Consider the following 23,800-nt stretch of genomic DNA (forward strand, 5'->3'; position numbering starts at 1 on the left):
TGTGTGATCACGACTTCGCAAGCCGTGGGAATGAGATAATTAAGACCTGACCAAAGCTTAATAAGGCATGATCTCGTTCCCACCTTACAGAGTCATCGCTACACATGAGGATCTTGTTCCCACGCATTATCTTTATGTATAGGGGATGTTACCAGCAGGGCTCCCTCTCTCACAGTGTGCAAGCTTTCAGCTTTAGAGCTAACCCTGCAATTATAAGTTCCCACACTTGGCTGCACTGCAGCCTCCCACAGTTTAATGGCTCAGTAGCACCATAAAGTGAGACGTTATGCGGATGATGTTCCAATTTTAGCTTAAAGTGTAAATATGATCTGACCACGATATGTTAACCAGATTCATGTTCATTGTAAACGAATATACATGGCTTATCGGCGTAATTTGAAGTAAACATACGAAGATTTTGGCTCGTATTTGTGGAAACGGTTTTGTGACTATTGACTGTCAGTGGTTGGTTGAACCGTTAGCCCAGCAGCTCAGTTCTACCCAGATTTGGACCCCATGCCTTGGCCGATTGACTGCATTTGGGGCAAGTACGAAGCTATGTAATTTAGATTTTTTTTGCCCAACTATTCCTTTAAATAAAACAAGCATGATGATGATATTAAATAAAAACTAACCCCCCCCCCACCCGTTGTTCTTGATCCAAGTGGTGTAGATGAGCTCGCGCGCCGTACTAGATAACTGTGCTGTGTTAAGTAAGCTTAACATTTGAAGTAGTTTAATATGCATCTTATTTACTTTTAACTTAACGTAGTCAATCTTACTCTAAGCACTACTCACACTCCTCATTAAGCGGCACAGAAGCCATAGAACACAGTTAAACTGCATGTCTATGGCGCCATCTGGTGGGCATGTGATAAACTGCGAGTGATTAACCAAAGGCTGTTGTAAATCATTTGTTTACATTGCAGTAATAGCAACACGAGTGTTTTATAGAAACTTTCTCCATTTTATTTCTTAAAACCTCTTTTATAAAAACACAAATACAAAATGAACGGGCAGTTTCATTGTGTATTGTCCTTTTTTTACATTGGTAATTTGCACATTACAAAGCCACCCTCTATGAAAAACATTGGATATATATAACTGCAAATTTCTTTAGACACATGTAAAATCAAAAGTGGAAGGAAGTTAAAAACAAAACAAAAAACGGAGAGCTGGGAAACAAAGGGAGACGGGAGAGAAGGAAAGAGACGATGAGAAAGAGAAGGTGTGTGTATGTTTAAGTTAGTGAGTGTGCAGAGAAAACAAAAGACAAGACTAAAAAGGGAGACAAACATGAACTGAACAAGAAAGACATAGAAATGAGGGACACACAGAGAAGAGGGACAGATAACGGTGGAAGAGAGAGCAAGATAGGGGAAACAGCTGGATCAGAGCTGGCGTGGTAGAGCAAGGCTGCTATTTGAGCAGTGCTCCATACTGTTTACACTATTTGAGCAACGCTCAGTAGGGTAGCAGCTAGAAGAGCAACACTTGGTAGAACAGCACCCAGTAAAGGAGCGGCTAACAGAGCAGCATCCACTGTTCGGACAGGACTCAATAGTGCAGCTGCAATCTGAGCACTCAGGCTCTGTATTTGAGTATATCTCAGCAGAGCAGCTACTACTTGAGCACTGCTCTGCAGTCGAGCAGCTACGTGAGCACTTCTCTGTAGATAAACAGCTATTTGAGTACTGCTCTGTAACCGAGCTGCTGTGGTAGCACGGCTCTGTAGTCAAGCTGCTATTTGAGCAGCGCTCTGTAGAGAAGCTGTGAGCGACTGCTTGCTCTCTCGTTCTCCAGGCAGAAGAGCAGATCCCTGAGGTTTACACGTGTGATGCGCTGGCGGGTGAACTGTCTCGACACTCCACCACTTAAACCCACAGTCATGCTCGCCGACGACCCAGAACCCTGTGAAAAACACATGCACACAAACAAAGTGGTGGATACTTTGGAAGTCTTTCTTTCAAGATTTACTTGGTCTAGGTGGTAGAACTTCATCTCCATTCTCTCAGACAAAATAAAGTCTACCAGACAAATGAGATCTCACAGGCTGATTATAATGACAGCTACATACAGAAAGTGCTTTATATTCGCACACAGCTACACTGTTAGCAAGGTATTACTGTATGTGCACAACATTGCCAACTTTTCATGGGAATAGATCGCAACTGCACATCAAGTGAGGCACCAACTGCCTAACTGATACTGTGGGTTTTATGTAGGTCTTTTTTCAGTCACGCCATGTGATGGTGCAAAGCAGTTAGTCCTGAAAGGATGAAATCACAATAACACAACCTAGACTGGCTTAATGCTTTTATAAAATGGCAAAATTGGCACAATTAAAACATATTATTAATGTTGGCAGTCATTAGTGTTGTGCAGAGTATGTGGAATATTTTACAACGGCTTCAAGAGTGCCTTTTTATTTATTTAAATTATTTAATTTATTCATTTTATTTAGTTGTCATTTCACTGAACACTGTGCAATTATGAACTGTGTATGTTAAATACATTTTTAAGATGTTACACACTTGTAATGAACCTTATTCTCAACCTCACTGTAAGCCTCTCCAATGAGAAGATGTGAACTAAAAATGCTGCTAAAGAATTTTTAATTTTTTTTTTTTAAAACACAATCATTAGTAAGGATTTCTTTTTCTCTCAGCACCTCTCCGCTGTTCTCACTGGTCGTCATTAGTACTTCCTCTCTTAGCATTCCATACATATATTCATTAGAAGTCACCAAGTCAAGTGCTATCAACACACAATGCAAATGAGATGTTCTGTCAAACATGCTGTATAACTTCTAGCTTGGTAGTTGGCTCTAACTTTTTCAACTTAAAAACATTAAATACAATATAGATCATTTTTTTACAATGTTTCTGTTGCGCTTAGTACTTAGTTGGGGCCTTTTCTTCACTATAGAGAGTTTAATGCCATTGTTTAAATACACAGCACACAGGTCTCTCCTACGTTCCTATCCGCCAAGTCAAACAAAAGCACAGTTTCAAAGGCAAATGCTTACTGAACATGTCCATAGTAACAAAGCAATGGGGGGGATTTTGTACCTCTGCATCAGTGCCAAGAGCAGGAGAGTCGAGTTTCCTTTTCTTTCTGGGTCCAATGGCAGCCAGCGCTGTCAGGTTGGCATCTCTCTGTCTTATCTGAGCTAGCTCCTGTTGCTGCATCTGTTACATCCAAGTACAAACATACAGAATAGTTCATGTACAGTCATTAGACTGATACCATACCAGAATTTTCAGACAAACTAGTGATTTTAAACTAGTTTGCAAGCGTCAGACTGGAAAACACTGTACCTCTTTGGCCTTCTGTTTCAACCGCAACTGCTCCGGGTCTTCCTGCCGAGACCGAGACTGCACCAAAGCATCAGAGAAACAAAAAAGACCCATCAGTAGGAGTGGAATGACAAAATTATTCATACACGCCCGCCTCCCGGGAGATCAATTAAACCACGTGAACCACAACTTCCTCTGCAATGTAAATGAGATAAAAACACCCACACATTCACCACTAGATGGTGCTACACACCAATTAACCAGCAAGGAAAGATTCAAGTTCTTCCTAAATGCAATTTTAGGTCCTATATTTATAAAATATTTGCGCAAGACTATTTTTTTATATAAACAACCTACACATCTACTACAAACTGAAACATAAACTGTATCAACAGAATAAAATGTAAAAATATATTATTTAAATGGCATACATTGTAATATAGATATAGCACTGGATATAGACCATAGAATTGAATACTGTGATTTATTTAGATGAATAAATAATTAAAAAATGTAAAGAGTTGGTACAAAATGTACCAAAAATGGTACAAAAGCAGTCTTCAAGGTTAAGCTTTATGATAATCTGTTTTTACAGTGAAAATTCGCCAATGAGGTTGCTATGGGAATAGGAGGTGACGACCAAAAGCATGTTCTACTAGCACATGTTTAGCCACATTAAAAAATATCAATGTTACATCTTGCCCCGCTCTCTGGAACTGGTAAAAAGGTACATATTGTCTGTGGATAGTGAGAAAGTCACAGAATGTATAATAAAGTGGCCAGTGTGCATGTGCATTACCTTGGCTGCCTTCATAAGTATTTCCCTTTCCTGCTCTTCTTTCTTCTGCTTCTCCAGCTGATCCAGCTGCTCAAAGAATTTCAACTGTGCACGTACGTCAGTCACCTGCTCGAACCGCCCATCCTCCTGCACAACAAACAAATTAATGTGGTAATGTTGTTTCATACTGTCAATACAAAGTACTCTGACAGCAGGTATATCCACTTGTACTTTGTATGATCCCTAGAGCAAAATACACAGCACACAAGTGGATCATGGATATGATTTAGAAACACACACACAAACACAGCCTATTAATTGATACCATATGATCTATGAAAAGAATCACAGCTCACTGCCTGAATATGCCTGCTAGTCTAGTGCTAGTAAAGAATCCTCTTCATTGGAAAACTATGTTATGTTTTTTCTTTGGTTTACCTTTTTTTGGAAAACATTAAGCTTCAATTCACACATTATCACTTTTCTCCCACAGCTGCTTCAGAGTTAGTCAGAGTTTGTTCTCAAAATTACTGGAAGAATTATTATGAATTACTATTATTATAACAATTACTCTCATCTCAGTAAGTACATCTGCTGCCAATTTTGAGACCCCAACTCATAAGTGGATGCGGAAGCAAACGAAGTGATAGCATGCAAAGCTTCATGTCTGTCAAATAAAAGAATGTAAAGTTGTGGTTGTAGTATACAGTCTTTTTAATTCAGCTATGAAACTGTAACTAATCTATTATGACAAACCAGAACTGCAAATTCCTTTAGCGTCCAATGGCATTTCTGTAGTTGCTTGGCTAACCCTGAGTGTACAAGAGCAGAAATATGAGGATGTCCCAGAATGTACACTGTACCACAGGCAGCTTCTTGTACAGGCCTGATTTCTACCTGCATTTAAACAGCACAGCTCTACAACTGCGATTCCAAGACAATCTCATCTACTCTATTTGTTAATATAGGGTGTAACATCCACCAACATGTTTAAGTTCAGTTTTATAAAGCATGTGGGAATTCTATTTTCTTTCTATGGTTTGCATGAAACAAATCAATGAATGAAAGATTTGTAAACCAGCTGTAAATGAGTTTTCTGTCAGCGGAGGCTGTCAGAACAATAATTCTGTTAACCCTTACTCAACACAGGCCTAACCCAAGGCCTGCGTGTTGTTGTACAAACATACAAACAGTCTGGATCAAAACACTGTGAAGCAGCCCTGAAGGCACTTCACAACAATTCACTCAAACAGATGAGCAGACACACAGGCAGAATACGGTACCCCCACAGGGACTCCGTGCCAAGTACCTTACCTTATAGGTCATGTTCTTTTGCTGTGCGATGACCGAGACTTTCTCCATAAGGTTCTGTAGTCTCTGCTTAGTGGCATGGGAGACCAGGTTCACCACGTCTGGTGCCAGATCCGTCACCCCAAAGCGTTTACCTGTAGGTCAGATGAGCAGTCAGCATGACAGAAATGCATTATTCATTCACAGTGAGACTGTTTGAAGAGTAGCATCAGAACTGTTCACACAATCACAACACAGTTATATCATTCTAATACTTCATGCAGACTTTGGCTCCTGATTTGAAGGTCACTAGTTGAAAAGGCACTGAAGGCCTGTGGTTAATACGAAATGATCCCAACCTCTAAAGCTCAGACTATGTGAAAAGTTCTTAGGTTGTTAGAGGTGGGTGACTTGATGTCTGATGTCTTGTTAGCAAACCTCAGAAAAAAAACAAATGGTGAAATGTACTGAGTATCATATTGAGGTCTTCAATGTTACATTTGCCACATCGCCCACACCTATTGGCTGTCATATGTTGCAAGACTGAAAGCTTGGGCATTACTGCCAGACCTATGTCCAGTATTCTACGTTGCAACAAGGCAGAGGAAAGGAAGGCCTCATCCTGGCAGGAGCGAGTCACAGCCCCCACCACATCAGAGTTGGTGGCCAGGATACGAGCGCTTTCCTCTGACAGGTTCACCCCAGCCATGGAGGCCACATCGTTGATGTCATCATCATCCCTACATATGCACACAAAACAAAACTTTTATGATTCTATTCTACATGTTCACTTTATTAGCTCATGCATGTTTTTTTTTTTCTGGAGAACTATGCTTTGTTTTGGCTATTTATTATTTGACAGGCCTAACCCACACTATGTATGTATTCTCTTGTGTAAAATCCAACATACACACAGGTTAATATTCTAACAAGGCACTAATATGAAAAATATTGTCATAACATTTTCTGAGCATATTGTGAAGATCAGTACTTAGAGAACACAGGCCATGTTCCATTAAAAAATTAAGATGCATCCCCCATGTGGCTGTCTAAGGTTTTAACCTATTGTTGAGATATTTAAATTTCAAATTTCAACAACGCTAGGAGCCCATAAGAGCATCAGTGGCCCTGCATAACTGGTGTAGTTATGCACAGTACACAGACTTAAAAAACAACCTTGGACATACAGTTCTGATACCAAAAAAAAAAAATCCAAAATACTGGAGAATGCGTACCACGAAAAGTTAAGATTACTTTATATGTTTGCCACAACGTCCACATACTAACCTGAATGTCCCACCAGCAGCATCCTTTAGCTTGCTCTTCTGAGCTGCAATAAGAGTCACTGGGCTGGGAGAAAGTTTAGCCCCAGGCACTGCACCAGGCTTTACTGTCACTGAGATAAAGAGACAGAGAGAATGATTGAAGGATGCATTTCTGAGCAATTTAACAAATCACACATGGCTATAATGCTAATAACAGACAGATGATGATAAACCAGACATTACATGTTACAACAGAGCAGCAATAGAAAGTTCTGCCACCACAACTACAGCACAACACAGCAGTCAACAGTCAATTCACAGAGCACAACTGTACGTTTTAAAAACACAATACAGTTTTTCAGTCCATTAAAATGCATAACATGAGAACATTTTAAAACACCATTTTGGATAAAATAGTGGCCAATTTAATTGACAAGAACAGCACTGTTATTCCATTCTACACTGTTAATATCATCACGATGACAATATTTAAGTGGCTGCAGTAAACCATCGTACACCATATGGTTGCCAGTTACACCAATTCTGCTATAAGGCTATAATTTTTGTAATGGCAACATGTAAACGCAGTGTAACACCTGCACTAAGCTAATCTCACAGGGCAGGGGTTTTCGATGTTGGGAATGTATTATCAAAACATCCTATCTTGGGTCCCAAGTTAAGATCTGACAAGGGTAAAATAAGATTTTTCACAAATTTGTATTAAAGATGCAAATCTTATATTAATTTAGGAAGTATATCTTATATTACTGAATCTTATCCTTAATGCTTAACTACGCAATCGATCTCGTCTGTTACTGAGCAACCGACAAGTTGGTATGTAAACTACAAAAAGGTAAGTCAGCTAGACAGGTATCAATTTTTTAAAAAGTAAAAACAAAACTGAAGTGTGATGAATAAGAAAATTTTTAATGTGCCCCCACACAAGCCATTTTAATACAATCCATCACTATTCATTATAATCAGTCATAAAACTGATAACAAATGTAAAAAGCTCTCGTGACTGGAAAAAAGGCTGGTTAGTCTACCTTAAATAGTTGATAAGCCAAGCTGTTTGAAATGGCAAAGAATGGTAGACAGAATGGTGACAGTGTGCTGATATTGCTTAACGCGAGGATCAAATACCATGTTAATACTTCAAAAATGTTAACTCATCACCCAAACTACAAAGCTGAAGTTAGCCAGCTTCTTATTCAAATTTTCTGTTCCACCTTAAATGGAGCAGAAGTTACATGTTATAATGGGAACTGCAAAAAAATGTTGTATTTCTTTTTTAATACTGTATACTATATATTTTATTGTGCCACAAAACAATATATGACGCATAAACTTGTGAAAATGGCATATCTTTACACCCCTGTTACTCTGTAACAGCTACTGTCCTACATTCAATCCGAACTGGTCATGATGATCAGATAAGATTTCAGAGTAAGGATGTTCCTGTAATACGACCCTCCTCTGTAATCATAGAGGCCGCCTGTCCTGTACACTATAGTGTTTTACTGCTTCAGTACACCTACTTCAACTCAGGAAGAGCTTGTTAATTAGTAGAGTTTTAGCCTCAATGACCACAAACTCTCTGGGAACAACTTGTTAATCCTCCATTGCTGGATTAAGCAAAATCCAATGCAAACAAGACTATGTCCCCTCAAAAAACTGGCCCCAAATTTCTCTCCTCTGTGCTTTTTAACTCTCAAAGTACAATCGGCAATATAAGCAAAACAAGCTGGTTAGCAAAATGCTACTGTTAGATAACAGAACTGTTCTTCCCTTCAAGAAGTACTGTTTATTTTTAATATATTTGTTTTCTCCTCTTATGTGACAAACACCTACATTCTTACTTAAAGGTTTTGTGGGAGACTTCTCTGCCATGTTATCTTACATTACATGCATGGGCAAATAACATGCTTGTTGTCCACTGGACAGTGTTGATGAGTGCTCTATCACACCCTATACTGAGCTACACTTTCACAAGGTGTTGGACTGGTTTAAAAATTTCACACTCATTTGGTTCCCATGCAAATAAGTTCACGTTCCTACCCAAATTTAACCCTAAATTACTCATGGGTGTCCCCAGACATTCTTGTTACATCACATCTGGGCCTGTGAGACTAAGGAGGTTTCAGAGCAGGAAAAACACTAAAATGCACAGGACAGTAGTACTCCAAGACCAGGGTTAGAAACACGGTCATTGGCAAAACAAACACAAATTTATACATACAAGCCCATTGAGAAACTTGAGTAGTGGATAAACAGACACACCTGTTTGTAGCTGTTTGACTTGCATGTGATGCTGTCCAACTACAATGCGGCTATGAGGCTGACCCCTGAGTGTTACCATGGGAGTAGTTGTCAGGGTAACCTGGGGGGTCTTTACTATCGCCCCTTGCTGCGGAGACTGCAAAACCTGCACAAGGTTGTGGTCTCGTTAGCACAAAGGCAGAGCAGCACACAACAACTCTACAATATACACCTGAAAATGCTTATCAGAAATGTCCTAAACATTGCCTAGGACATAATTACAACTTATGCTACTGGTCAACACCACTGACTCCGCATTCTTTAAAAATTTCCTTATTAATGACTGTAGATCTAAGTTGCACTGAGCATCCGAGCTGACCTTATTCAGTGGAATCATGCTGAACTGAATTTCACCGTATTACCAATGAGGCAGGCTGGTTGGTTTTGCTGAGAGCAGGTTGGATAAGAGTCCGTGAGGCTGTGACAGCAGCAGAAGCAGCAGTAGCCACGGTATTTGCAGTTGCTGTGGTGGCTGCAGTGGTTGCAGTGCCTGGGGTGGCTGAGGTCACTGCAGCGGCCACAGAGGCCACTGATGCTGCAGTTGCCGCAGGAGCCATGTTAGCTGCTGTAGAGCTGGTCAGCGCTACAGTAGCTGCAGGTTTGGCCTGGAGGCCTTGGCTCTGCTGGATGAAGGCAAGGGAGTCCGGAGTGAGTTGCCTCAGAGCAGGAAGACTCCTCTGGATAAACACACAAACACAATTAATGGTAGACAATAGGAATCTTTAGGCACCTCATGATTCGATTTGATTACAATACAGAGGGCTGCGATGCAATTATAAAACGATTATCGTCTTTTTTTTTCTATACAGGATTTCTACTTTCTTACTGTCCGAGGACTTGGTAGATTTAAAGCAAAGTATTTGTAACGACCCATAATCAATTTACTTCCAATATCTTTTATTAATTAATCAAATGGAAATGATGTGGTAAGGGAAATAGAAGGCTTTCATTCACTGCTATTGCTTGGAGCACATGAGAGGCTGCTGCCACTCATCTGCGATAACATGCGCTGTGACGGTGAAATAAGATCCTGTGGTAATGCACGTCCACGCTGCACGTTACAGCCGTCCTACCTGTCTTCTTTAATGATTTTATAACCATAGCGCTGGTTACATGGACTTACTCGCATTTATAAGCAGCGTAGTTGGTTTTGTGGTAGGTTAAATCTGCAACAAGAGACTGCATCTCTCTAGAAAGTTGCAAAGATGAAGTTCTTTCTCTTTCGAATTTTCCCGTTCCACCTTAAACGTTGCAGCAGTTACATTCAGCGCCTCAGTCAGTTCTTGAAAACTCGAACGAGAAGCAACTTCAGCCTTGTAAACCAGTCAATTGTTGAGAGACATTTTACAAGAAACTGTTGTAGATTTGAGGAAAAGTTTTCTGGCAGAGATGGAAGGAAAGCAGCTATAGCCAAAGCTTAAAGCAGAGCAAAGTAAAGTGATCTGCGCTCTCAATGATATTAGGACTAGGACATCAGCATATACTGAGACATACTGGTTTGACTTTGTTGAAAAGACAAAATGGTTCTTCTTAACATGTGGGTTGTGACTCCTGACCTAAACTAGCTTTTAACGCAGAGGAAATCGGTCCAACTTCTCGCTCATCCATGTGTGGTCTTGTTAAGTGCTGCCACAGACTGTCCGGGCGCTGCACTTCCACAATTCCAAGTTTCGCCTTTTACGCTCCATCAACATTACGTTATAAATTAAATATTTAGAAAATCGATTTTTGAAATTGGTCTGAAAGGACCACAAACTAACATGTTTCATCACTGTTTGCTACAATCATTAAAAGAGGCGTTTTCTTTAAAAAGATTAGAGTCACATGTGGATATGCCTGGTACACTGCTGAAATAAATGGTATAAATAAAATTTTGTCCCCTCTATTCTGCACCAACAGCCATTGCTTTTCTGATAAGGCCTATGTTGGAACATTGCTGCGTGGATTTAACTGCATTTAGCCAGTGAGGACAGGTACTGATGTCTGATGATTACTTCTGGATCACAAACATCACTCTAACTCATCCCAAAGGTAAAGCTCTATTGCTCTGCAGAGAAAACAGTTCCACTGCTCCACAGCCCAACGCGAGGGGTTTTTTAGCCTGTGCATAGCACTAGGCATGGTAACCTTGGGCTCATGCACGGTTACTACACGGCATCCCGTTCTTTTGGCAGTACTTTTCTATGGAGATTATGTATAACTGTACATGCATAACTGAACATCTGTATCAGCAATAGGAGCACCTTAAAGTGCGGAATTCAATAATTACAAGAGGTGTCTGGATACTTTTGGACAGTGTATATCTGGTCTAGGATCACATATAAAAGTAGCTAAAACGCTCAAATCTGGTTTGAAAAGATCAGATGTGTTCACACAACTATGAAAAAACAGATGTGTCATTTATACACAAATTTTCCATTACCTTCAGGAAAGGCACGAGATAAGGCTGGGGTGAGGAGTTCAGCTCCTTGTATAACCTGCTGGTGAAGTCCTCCGCCTCGATTGTTCCCTCCTGCAAACACCAAAAGGTAATCAGAGCTGCTAACTAAGTTTGAGCTTCACAAAACATAAAAAAACGCAGTCGTGTTTAACTTGCTCTACAGGCGCAGTTAACGTCTTTCTCTGTTAATCCAGATACTCAAGCAACACTTAAACCATGTATTGCATTAGATGAAAATATGACACCTAATGAACAGCTAATCAGGTGTTAGCGCCGTTGCTGGTGCTGTTAGTACTGTTGTTGGCCAATTTTGCCAGCTGTGCTATAATTTTGCATATTTATGCAATTGACACTAACTTCACAACGCGATATCTAAAAGGGCCCAACTGATATGAAGACTTTGTAACTGATACCGAATATTTTATAACCAGTGGTTTTTGTTAAACTGTGCCTCAATCACTGATATTGTCAATCATCACACGTCTTAAACAGCAGAAACACTCTTAAACAGTATAAATATTGTAGCATATTTTGTAAATTGTGCACTTTTACTACAACTGATATCATTGGCCTACCAATATCAAATTGGTTGGACTGTCAATACAGCTGATATTATTGGCCTACCAATGTCCAACTTGTTGGACTGTCCATACAACTGATACCATTGGCCTACCAATATCAAATTGGTTGGACTGTCAATACAACTGATATTATTGGCCTACCAATGTCGAATTGGTTGGACTGTCAATACAACTGATATTATTGTCCTACCGATATCAAATCGATTGGACTGTCAATACAGCTAATATTATTGGCCTAGCAATGTTGAATTTGTTGGACTATAGCATCTAAGATGCTCCTGTGCCCTAAACACATGAACAGATGAAGCAAATGTAATCAGCAATAATTACCCATAAAACCTGGTTTTCCTCCTCAAAAAGTCCCTAAAATTCGACCAGAGAATGTTATTTTTTCAGTTGGTACAGCTGTGTCTAAAATTGGTTTGGACTGACATATAACCTGAAAGTTACCACAACTGAGTTCTCATCATTTTGGTGAAATAATATCAGATAATCTCATAATCAATTTATAAAAGGAATTCTCAAAGTGAGACTACACACAGAACACTTCTGACAGAAAACACACAGCACCTCCCACACAGAAACCAGCAACACATGCAGTATGTTTCCTACGCTTTCTCTCACACAAACAGACTTCCGTCCACACTCATCTTGCTGAGATTCTTGATACCCAATAATCTTATAATCACTCTAAATGTTGCAGCTTACTCAAAGTGAGACAACATACAGAAAATACTTTTGATCTAAACACTACCTACACATATACACACACACCAAAATACCAGCATGCACGCTATCTCTCAGACCTTTTTCACAATCGCAGTCACACGCACATACAGACGCAGCTACACATTCAGACAGTCACACACAGCCCTCCGTCTGCACACTTACCAACAAGTTCTTGACCAGTTCTTTGACATTGGCAGCTGTTTGTGACGACTGCTTCGCACTGGTGGCCAACTTGATCAGCGTGGACAGGAAATTCTTACACTTCTTCACATTCTCCATCGTCTCCTGCAGTTGGACACAATGCTTCAGTTAAGCCATGGAGAACATATGCCTAATGAAATCGGTCATAATATAGCATAGGCCTAATGAATCAATCCCTCAAGAGATTAAAAGTAGGGAACATCAGGCTTAAAACTATTTTTAGGATCAATATTAGTCCTCCATTTCTGAGATTTTAAGGTGCTTTCCAGAAGGGGATATTTCAGAGAGGAATTAAAGTCATTTCATCGTTATCCTCCTCAAAAGCATTTTGGAAAGCACCTTACATTCACTAATTCCACTGAGCCAGTCACACAAGCGAGTGCAAAACAGCAACAAAATTCCAGTTGTGGAGGTACAAATAGACAAAAAGAATGACAGCATTTCCTTCGATAAAGGACTTTTAATCCTTCATGCTGAGGACATATCCAGTTATGAACACGCTTGTCTGTGATAATACTCATGACACTGTTGGAGTGTTTAGGGCCCCTTTCAACCCAATGTTCTTACCGTTGCCAAGGTGACGCTGGTCCCTGTGGCAGGAGTCACCACCCTTGGGGCGGCCCCCGGCTGCACTGCCAGCACAGAGCCCACAGAGGGCAGCTGAAAAGGCCCAACACCATAAGGAAAGAAAGAAGGAAATAATTAACTAAGTATTCTTTAGCTCTCGTCTTTTTAATGCTTGGCTACAAAGACAATAAAAATCTCTATGCAAGAGTTCATTAGTGTGTGGTGTAAACCTGAGCTTAGTGTACTAGACAGAGACTAAGGAGTCTCTGCAGAATCGACCTGGCAGTGTTGTGTGTTTCTGAAAGTGATTTTGAGTGTGTATATCTTTGTGTCACAAGGGCGGGTGGTCTCTTCAGTACAGTGTGTGTAAGCCCTCCCCTCCGTTTAAATTCTGGGATGCTCGTGTGTATGTGTGGGTGTTTTATGGTCTCCAGAGTGTTGTAGTCCTCATAGCTGTGTCTGCTTTAAGGTGCAGAGTGAGAGTGTATGTGTGGAGAGTGTTTCATTCATTCAAGGGTGTGCCACTTGCTAAGGTATTCTCTCAGGTGCTATTGGGAAAGTGGTTAGTATAAGCGTGCACTCTCTAGAGTGCAATGGTGCAAGAACGTCTGGCTGAAGATGAGCCCTGCTTTATGATGATACCTGAACAGGAGGTCTCTGGAGTGTGGTGGTAGCAGTGCTGCTGGCTGTGGGTGGCCCCTGCTTGATAATGGTAGGAGCCACCTGTCTAGTCATGATCGGAGCACCAGGAGTCTGCAGGGAGCACACAGTGGAGAGAAATGATGGTGTTTGGTGAGCAGACCCTGGAGTGAACTACACAACCAATTTTAGTGGCACTACATTTATAACCATCAATTCCAAAAAGTTGGGATAATATGTGAAATACACTCAGAATGCAGCGAATAGTAAATTCTGTTAGACCTGCATTTACATAAAATCTTCCAAAAAAACATGAAAACTTAAGAACATTACTTTCTGGGAAATTATACTGAGAATATTTGTGTTATATCTCAGCTGTTTGAATATGAGCTCTTATTAAGGACTTTTAAAGTTGATTTACAAGAGCTCACTGTTTTTACACGACAAAAACAACATTATGGAGACGCTGATTCTACACCCGTTGATTTTCAAAGTGATGTATATAGAGTAAGTTGGTTAAAACAGAGGCTGGGCAAGATGACAATGTGTACTGTTACTGCGATGAGTTATGTCACAATATGCTTTTCTCAACAACAGCATGTTTCACTGCGATGGAAACACATAATTAGGCCACTGTAATTGGATTTAGTTCAGCACAGTGTGTAAAATATTGAATAAAAAAAAAATCACTGTACATTGCAATCAATGTAAATGTGGCTCTACTGGTTCTTTTTTGGTTTGTTCCAGCTTATTAGATGACAGAAAAAATAAATACGGGCACATATTGTGTATTATGAAAGCTTTTTCTTTGTGATATTTTATATTTGCCATATTGCCCAGCTCTAGTGAGAACTGATAGCTTTACATGCAATTTCTCTTTAGGAAGGCCCTGACTATACTGTGCACATAATAAAACTCTTTTTTCAACACAGACAAGAATGTAGACACTCAAAGAATAACACTGGTGTTGATTTCAGCTCTGAAAACCAAGATAAGCAGAACTGAAGTCAGCCTGTTGGCTAGATGGGTGTAAGACTTCTATTCATCAGAATACATGCTCAAAGCATGTGTAGAAAATGCAGTGGGGATGTACACTACCTGTGCAGATGTGATCTGCCCGGGCGTGGTGCTGGCAGGAGTGACAGCACGTGTAGCCTGCATCTGAGCCTGCATCTGGGCCAACACTTGCTGAGGGATCATCAGCAACTGACCACTCTCGCTACGCACAAGCACCATACCTGGACAGTTAAACAGACAAAGATGAAAGATGACACAGATTTGTTGGAGGGACATCTGAGGCTCATACTTCAGACTAAGGCCTGACCAACACAAAGTTTTGTGACTGATATCAATACAGATTATAAGAAGCTTAAACATTCCAGGGTTAAAAACTGAATGCTGGCTGATATGACTGAATGTAGTCATTACACAGCTTTAATAACCAGACTTTAGATGATTTATTTGAACAGTGTTTTAATGAACTAATGCCCTAAATATTACTGCTTTGGATTTGAGGTGATCCATGATGCATGTGTGATACATGATCAACAAACCCACAGGATCTCAATATCAGTCAGCTACTATTCTGATCAAGTACTACTTCAGACAGGTTATTTTTCAACACTGCAGTAGTTTCTAAGTTTATGCTGAATAAATCCAGCAGTTCTCTAACAGCTTCTGATCAATGAATTAAGCAGTAGCTCTTTATACTCTTCCTATAAAAGTGACAACGGAAACCAGCATGCCATTCAATCTGGCCATCATGCCATGCCAGGAGGCAAGGCAGAACATGCTGCCCCCGCACAGTGCGCAGTTGGTGGCCTATATTTCCACAGTACTGAGAGAGCGCATTCACCCAGCGCCCGTCACTCTGCGCAAACCAGCTCAGCTCTGGGTGTTGGACAGAAGCCGCTGGGTAGAGCATCCAGATGGCCCTGCGCAAAAATCTGCCGGGATTTTCGCCTAACTGAAATCTGCCAGACAACAGATTTGTCAGAATGGCCGCTGCATAACTCAGTCAACAGGTTACTGTACAAGTGCACAGAAATACAAAGAGTAGATCTGAATACAGCAATACCTTATTAAAGGTTCTGGAAACTACCAGGTTTTCTAACTTTTACAAGAAAAAGAGTGTGGGTTTTTTGACCAGACAATCAAAACAGCTATAGAAAAAGTACTTTTTTCCTATTCAAAACTCCTTTGTGTAAAATAAATTTGCTCAAATATTTCACTTCAACTCTGTCAGGGCTTATGGCTATCGAGCATACATTAACTTGTAATATAGCCTGCTCAGGACTAGAGGGGATGCTTGACATGTCACTTGTGCAAAGCAGAGCAACACTGGCACAGTTCTTATTGAACAGTGAAATTACTGAAAAACTGAAGACTTAACTTCAGCAACTGCTTATACTCAAAAAGGGGAAGGAGTGTGCTTGTGCTCAAGTGTAGCAAACTGACAACACCTTTGGGTGTTTAAAAAGTCTAACATAAGAATGGTGTACTTCTTGGTGAAGAGTAAACTCAGTGAAACACCTTCAGGGCCTCTGCAACAACAGTTAAACAATGTTGCTGTACTCAACATGTACTCAAGATAAGAGGGTGTGCTTTACATGCCACACTAGAGCTAAATTAACAGGACAGGTTTGGATCTTAAGAAGAAAAGACCACAGAACAGTGGTGCGGTTCTTGGCCAATCGTATATGGTTCGTTGCAAAAACAGTTGAACGACTGCTTGTCTTCAAGATAAGGGGGTCTGCTTTTGCATGTCGCAAGAACTGAATTTAACGGACAGATTTAAGTGTTTAAAAAGTACTTATGAGGTTTTCGGTGAACAGAGTCTGGCTCAAGGCTCTGAAAGTAAGTAAGGCAACAACAAGACCACATGGGAAAGTACCTGGAGGTAGCTGGATGTTCTGGATGCTGTGCTGTCCCGGGCTGCTCTGTGGGAGCCGCGGTGCCAGCACCTGTTGCGGTGCTATGGCCCTGACCCCCGCGGGGCTGGGGGCTGGAGCGGCGCTCCGTGCGACGCCCTGCTGCAGCACCGCCCCCTTGGCCGGCCCGGGAGACACGTGCAGCTGTGGCTGCAGCTGCTGCGCGAGAGTGACGGTCGCGGTGTGCCCAGCTGGGCTCTGGATGATGCTCTTGGCCGGCTCGGGCTTGGTTGTCAGCACCCCTGGAGCGGGCGCCTGGCCCGAAGTCTGGGGAGTTATCGTCAACGTGACTCCCGTGGCGGGCGCTGCTGCTGTGGGCGCCTGCTGAGCTACATTCAGAACCGCGGTGCTGTTAACGTTACTCCCATTCACGGTGTGAACCATAGCGTTAGTCGTTGTTTGCATAGCCGGCCTCACGACGGTCACGGTGGCTCCGGTGGCTGTGCTCGTCTGGATGATAACCGTGCCGGACGTGGAAGGCGCGCCGCCGCCGCTCCCGCTCGCCGGTCCTTTCGTTACTACTACTCCGGGCCCGTTGTTGAGCACCATGCCCGCCGAAGCGTCCGCTGCTGGGCTACTGTTCGACACGGGCGTGCCCGGGAGAGCGGCGCCGCTTTCTGCCCGCGCATCCATGGCATCGCCTCCGCCAAAAGTTTGTGCCGTCGACGTCCCGGTCTTCACTTCGTGGCTGGGCAATGTAGTTACCATAGCATGTTAGGAAGGAGGAGAGTAAAAGGGGCACCGGGTCGCGCTTAGTCGTGTTCGGCTCAAGTCTACAAACAGTTAGTTAATGTAAATCCGTGTTGTTGTTGATACTGATGTTATTTGTTTTGGTGCCTCCACTCGGGACTCAAAACATCCCCCCCTTCCCCAGCGCTTTCGAAGTAGGAACAAACGTGTGGAGTGAAGGTGGAGGGGGATAAATCGCGGAATGAAGCCCTTGACAGGCGCCCTTGTCACTTTAACTCGTCTGGGTGAAGATACTGAGGGGAGAGGCAACCATTTTGCCACACTGCGAGTTTTACCTGCTGTCCCCCCCCCTAAACAAGTCCCGTAGCCCTGCAGCTCCTCTCCCTACTCACTAACGTTACGCTAGCTAACACTTCGCACTGCCTCCAACATTGTCACTTCCAACAGCCCGGGCTCTTTTCTCGGAGTTTAATTACGGTGAAGCTCGGCCGAGTTCGTTTCTGACACGACCTGCGACAGCGCTCAAAAGTTTCTCGCCCGCTCCTTTAATCACAAAATCCACCGCCAGCGGGTCGAAGCCCGCCGCCATCTTCGATGTGAACACTGAGGAGCTCGGGGCGAAAATGACACTGCGCCTGCGCGACGGAGCAATAACGTCATGACGTACGGGCATATCGGGCGTGTGATTTGCTGGTTTGCGTGCGTAAGAGGCGGGACGAGCGGCAGTCCGTTGATTCTGGTAGCGAAGAGAAGATCGATTCAGTTTCGCCGAGCTGTTAAAGTGGATTCACTGTGTCAGTGGCTCAAACATGCGATTCACCGATTCATTTTGCGATTCATTTTTTAGCAGCGAGTATTCATGTCAGCTCTCTTTTCGTCCCCGCACGTTAATGTTATTCTTGTCTTCTCAGTGATTAGTGAAGTCAACTTTATTCTCATGTCCATGGAGATAAGTGAAGTAAAGGACCGGACGCGCATAATAGACAGAGGAAGCCGGCTACAGAAATATGGTCTACAGACACAAAATATGACCAAATTCAGAGAAATAGTTAACATGTTTACAGGATGAAAGATCATTACCCGAACTGTATTTGGATACTACTTGTGTAGACGCTGCAAGAAAAGTTCGAGTTAGGTGGACTTGTGAATCGGTTTGGTCGATTTGTCAAAAAGAGCCGGTTCACTGAGATGACTCGCTCACGAGTCGGTTGTCGCTACGGCGCTGTCAAAGACAAACGAGCCGCGTAGAAGTGGAAAAATGAGCTGAAAGTAAGCCCAGAGATCGCTCCTCGGCACATTCTTGGTGGTGCGTTCAGTTACGTGTTCGTGACTGTGTGTGTTGAGTGTTGTGCGGAGTTCAGACTGAGGTGCCTTTTTGACAAGATGGCCTCGTGTTTTGGAGCGCGTCGCGCTGACCGACTCCCAGAGAAGTGTGAAAAAGGCGCCACAGCTCTGTCACTGTGACTGGCTCTGGAGGGTGGAGAGCTTTCCCACTGGCTGAAAGTGGTGGTTATGACTGCAAAACAAGGTGGCAGCAACGCTCACTTACAACAGATGCTGCATTTTTCAAAATGGTAATCAAATCGCTGACCCTGTGCTGTTATTCTCGGTCCAGCTGTAGCTCGCGCTTCTTTATAGAGGAAATCATATTTGTCCACTGAACATAAGAACTTTAACCCTCCTGTTGTATTATGGTTCACAATTGGACCCCCTTCAGGCTCCACTGTCTCTAAAACACCTTTACACTTTAAACTTAATGACTTCCACAACAGCGATGCTATGGACATGAAAACATTAAGATGACAAATTTGATAGTTGTGTAGTCTCTCCACCATTTAGTGTTAAATTTGACCCTGTCGTTCGGAATGACCACTGAGAATGCTGGAGATGCGGGAAAACAGTGCGGATAAAATTTATTGTTTGTCAGGTTTTCTACACACACACACACACACACACTCAGCAACTAAATACTTCTTGCTGGAAAGTGTAATCCAGGCCTACTGGGGAAAGGGTGAAACTGCTAAAAGGGTCTCGTGCCGAGCAGTGCCCACATTTCTCTCTGCATGTTTCTATCTTGTCACAGGGCCCTAAGCAGCTGCTTATGTCGTTTATTAGATCCAACTTCTCTTTATCCCTTCGAATTAAGATGTTTTCTGTTAATAATTGATGTAAATACAGTCCATGTTCAAACACTACTTATAACGTCACTGTGGACAAGAGACTCTGAATGGGTGGATGTATGTAAATGTGTTGGTTTCATGACATTACTGAAACAATGAATTCAAACAGACTGTTTTTGCAGCTTCGGTTCCATGAGCTGAAGTGTGAATGGCACATTTAAATTTTAACAATGTTTACATACTATAATCAAACTAAAAAGAAAAACTCAAAGTCCAGTGTTAATTATAAAAAATATGAATAAATAATGAATAAGACTTGGTCCTAAACTACCAGTGGCAGTAGCTGAGCATTTAAGGTTGGAGTCTAGACTAATGAAAACTTTTATTGACATATTATGTGAAAGACAACACTGATTTACATTCAAGGAGAGCGAGTCAATGTGAAGACATACTTGTGCCTAGATCAGTCAGATAGTTTGAGCAATGCATATTATGTTTATCACTGAATCAGATTCTCCAGCTCAGAACTTGTGAAGCAGGTTTTGGTGGAATTTGTGTTTCACTTTTTTTTTTTCTTTTTTTTTTAGTTTTCTCACTTTCCTCACAAACCTCTGTTTGAAAGGAAACAGCACTGTTGTATTAAAGATGACAAAGCAAAATATTCAGTTTTTGACTCATGAAGCACAAAGAAAATCAGTTTTCTTATTACTCAACAACACGTTCTTTTTCAGAAAGTAGCAACTAATTAAATCATTATTTATTTTTTATGCTAGACCGTTTAAAGGGACACTCCTGCTAAAATGAAAAATGTAACCATCACTGCAGCTGTTGTAAACATGCTTTCTCGCATCCTCCAGCGACTGACAGTAGTCTCTAGAGTGAGATTTTTCGGTTTAAAGATTAGGAAAGCCCCCTACTGATCACATCTGTTGAAGGTAGGGGAAAGTTTAGAAAACTACAACAGCTTTTGGGTAGATTTTTGGAGTCGGGCTATTTTGAATGTTTTTTCCATTTGCTGATGAATGCTGGTGAAGCCAAATAGCTTATATTACGGCTAGAAAGCTGTACATCTTAGTGCGGCCTGTAACTGTCTTGAGATCGTCATTAGTCAAATGACAGAAATGACTTTTCAGATGAGGAGAACAAGCTGAAAGCTAAAGTTATAAAAAGTGGCTACCTGGATATTGAGGGGAGAGCGGGGCACAACCTAACACATTTTGTTTTTTGTGGGGGAAAAAAAAAATTTAAGTTGGAATAACCATGTTTTTATATGAGCAACGTATACGTCTGCTACAAATGAATACTTGACCTTTGCTTCTAATACTCACAATTTCACTGAAATCGAATTGCAGTGGGAAGTGCAATGTTACAATTTACCCCATTAGTGGGGTTAACTGTAACAGAGGGTTAGTTGTAACACGTCTTTAAAAATCTCTTGAGTTAGTGCAAAAAAAAAGGTAAGTCTATATAATTCTATGTTGTAAGAAACATGTATTTTTCCCACCATACTTCATTATATATTATGTAGGTATTATATATCTATTTGACAGACCGCCCAGTTGATAGATTGACACACATCAAATTATATAGGAGCACTGACAAGAGATTGTGTGTCAAATAATGATACATTTATTTTTGCCCACTGAGGGACAGCAAATAAAAACCGCACACATCAATAAAATATGGAACATTGTTTCTGAGTAACCACAGCCTTACCAACCGTTAATGTCAATTTCATTAATATATTTATTTACAACCAAAATACTAACATCTGACAGATACTAAGATACTAAGTAGAAGAAAATCCCTCTTTTCAGAAGTTTTCTCTGTTTCTTTTTAGAATCAAAAAACACATTTGTACTTTGTACTTTTTGTACCTTGTTGCCACGTGTTGTTCCTGGAGGAATGGAATTTCACTCCACTGTGTACTTGTACATAGATGGAATAACAATAAAAGCCTCTTGAGTTGAAAAATCTGTGTGAACATGGAACAAAAAGACAAAATTTACTTTATTTGTCTTTGTTTTCTAAAGGTGGCTTAGTTCTAACATGGTGTCACAATTGACCTCGCAGGTTGGAGGCAAACTTAAGCACTTGCTGGAAACTTGTCACATGCTTCAAAATGGTGCTACATTCTAGGCAACAAGATGACGAGTAATATAAAGTTAAATTTTGTGATTTTGTGAACTGCTCAGTAACTAACAAAAAAACTTGTGTTGAAAAAAAATACATGCCCTACAAAACACTCTTTGGTGCAGATCTCTAAAAACGCTGACAAATAACTGAATTTTGACAGGAGACTGTGGCTAGGAAATGTGGTATTGTGGCCAGATGCACATGCTGCTTGACCTTGTATAACAGTATAAAAAGTCTGTGTTAAATTGTGCCCTGCGTTAGGTTGTTCCCCGTGCTCCACTACATATCTAACCTCAGGTTGGCTTATGTTCTCTGGCTGAAAGGGTGAAAAACTCTGGCATCCGTTTTGTGATGAATAAAGACAGATGAGCTTTTAAACTTTAACTGCTGTTTTTTGATGACTGAGGTGAGAATGCCTTTTGGTTTGAATGCCAGCCTGGTTGTATGTATTCGCCAGTAGATAAGTGGCTAGGCTAGAGGTCAGAATCGGTTGGCACCACAGGGATTCTCAATGGTTGTACTATGTACTTTGTATGCCATGGACACCAGTGCTCCTCCTGGAGATCTACCCTCCTGCAAGTTTCACCTCCAACCCAAATCTAGCATACCTCCTTCAGCTAATCAAGACCTTCTGAAGGAGGTAGTTACACGTATCAAGAGGGGAAGATTAGTGTTGAAGCTAAAGTGTGCAGAATGTTACAAGAGCAGGGTTGGTGACCATTGGTACTGGCATGTTGGGTATAATGCTAATGCAAAATACTGCATAACACAACACATAACAAAAACTAGTTTAAGGCTGGAATTCCTCATTAAGAACATGATAAAAAGTAAATTTATTTGTCCTACATCAAGTGTACTCAGGCTTGCACTTCTTATAGGCTCCAGACTATTACTTAGTTTTCTAAGTAGGTATGGGCCTATATCTATTCACCCACACATTTTCTGAGTTGCTTATCCTCCTGGGTCACTGGGGGTGCTGGAGCTTATCCCTGTACTCATTGAACAGATGGCAGGAAACTCCCTAGACAGGTTACCAGTCCATCATAGGGCAGAATATCTATTCACCATCCATTTTAGTGGAAACACTACTACCTTGTCCTCTGGCTCTTGGGTCTCTTTAAAGTCTACTTACCTTATAGGTCCACTGCAGTCCTCTCTACCCAGTTCATTATTTGCTTGTTTCTCACAACAGGACTGCAAGTATTATTTGGTGGCAGACCATTCTCAGCACTGAAATGACACCGACATGGTAGTTGCATGGTAGTGTGTGTATGCCATATTGACAGCGGTCCACCACACTGAAATATCCAGCAAAGAGTGCCCCTGTGGTTAGAAACTGATCACTGATGATGGTCTAGAGCAGGGTTTGAAAAAGGGGGGCACTTAGGGGGGTTCTGGACACCCAATAAGAATAAAAATATCCCTCATAATGAGAGACAAAATTCAACTGGGGTGGGGTGGAGTGGGGGTTCCTGTGTTATTTCCTTGAATACAATTAGTATTTTCTAACAAAATGAATGCCCTCATTTTTTTCTTCTGTTCGGTATTAGATTACTTCCACTGATAACCTGTGAACTCATTTAGCCTGAATTTGTAACATAACCATACGATCTATGGCATCGAGCCACATCATTCATCCAAAACTGGAGAAGGTTAAAGTGAAACTGCAACAAATAAGTTTCTGTTAATAAAAACTTTTCATTTTTGACTGTTTTAGAACATGCAATCCCATGTGCAAAGGAATTATGTCTATCAATATGAGATTTTTAAATATTAAAAATGGACATACATTGGTATATTCACACATGCATATAGT

At 41.3% G+C, this 23,800-nt stretch overlaps 1 protein-coding gene across 1 annotated transcript; it reads right to left on the reverse strand.

Moving 5' to 3' along the window:
- Nucleotides 1–946: 946 nt before the first annotated feature.
- On the reverse strand, nt 947–18,338 carry taf4a (TAF4A RNA polymerase II, TATA box binding protein (TBP)-associated factor). The gene is made up of 15 exons (XM_017712240.2): nt 17,002–18,338; nt 15,207–15,346; nt 14,112–14,222; nt 13,470–13,562; nt 12,864–12,986; nt 11,374–11,463; nt 9,314–9,628; nt 8,913–9,057; nt 6,655–6,763; nt 5,938–6,107; nt 5,392–5,522; nt 4,099–4,224; nt 3,321–3,377; nt 3,072–3,191; nt 947–1,911 (listed from the first exon to the last, which is right to left on the reverse strand). Exons 1-15 carry the CDS (start codon nt 17,744–17,746, stop codon nt 1,744–1,746), a joined length of 2,643 nt encoding a protein of 880 aa, XP_017567729.1. The 5' UTR covers nt 17,747–18,338; the 3' UTR covers nt 947–1,743.
- Nucleotides 18,339–23,800: the final 5,462 nt, after the last annotated feature.

The sequence above is a fragment of the Pygocentrus nattereri genome, chromosome 21 (genome assembly GCF_015220715.1).
Source record: "Pygocentrus nattereri isolate fPygNat1 chromosome 21, fPygNat1.pri, whole genome shotgun sequence".
Lineage (NCBI taxonomy): Eukaryota > Metazoa > Chordata > Actinopteri > Characiformes > Serrasalmidae > Pygocentrus > Pygocentrus nattereri.

Bases quoted from the DNA above. Each gene is read 5' to 3' on its own strand.
- taf4a (XM_017712240.2), bottom strand. From the start codon at position 17,746: ATGGTAACTACATTGCCCAGCCACGAAGTGAAGACCGGGACGTCGACG. The intron at 15,347-17,001 runs GTACTTTCCCAT...TTAACTGTCCAG, and splicing joins GAACATCCAGCTACCTCCAG to GTATGGTGCTTGTGCGTAGC. The intron at 14,223-15,206 runs GTAGTGTACATC...TGCTCCCTGCAG, and splicing joins GGCAGATCACATCTGCACAG to ACTCCTGGTGCTCCGATCAT.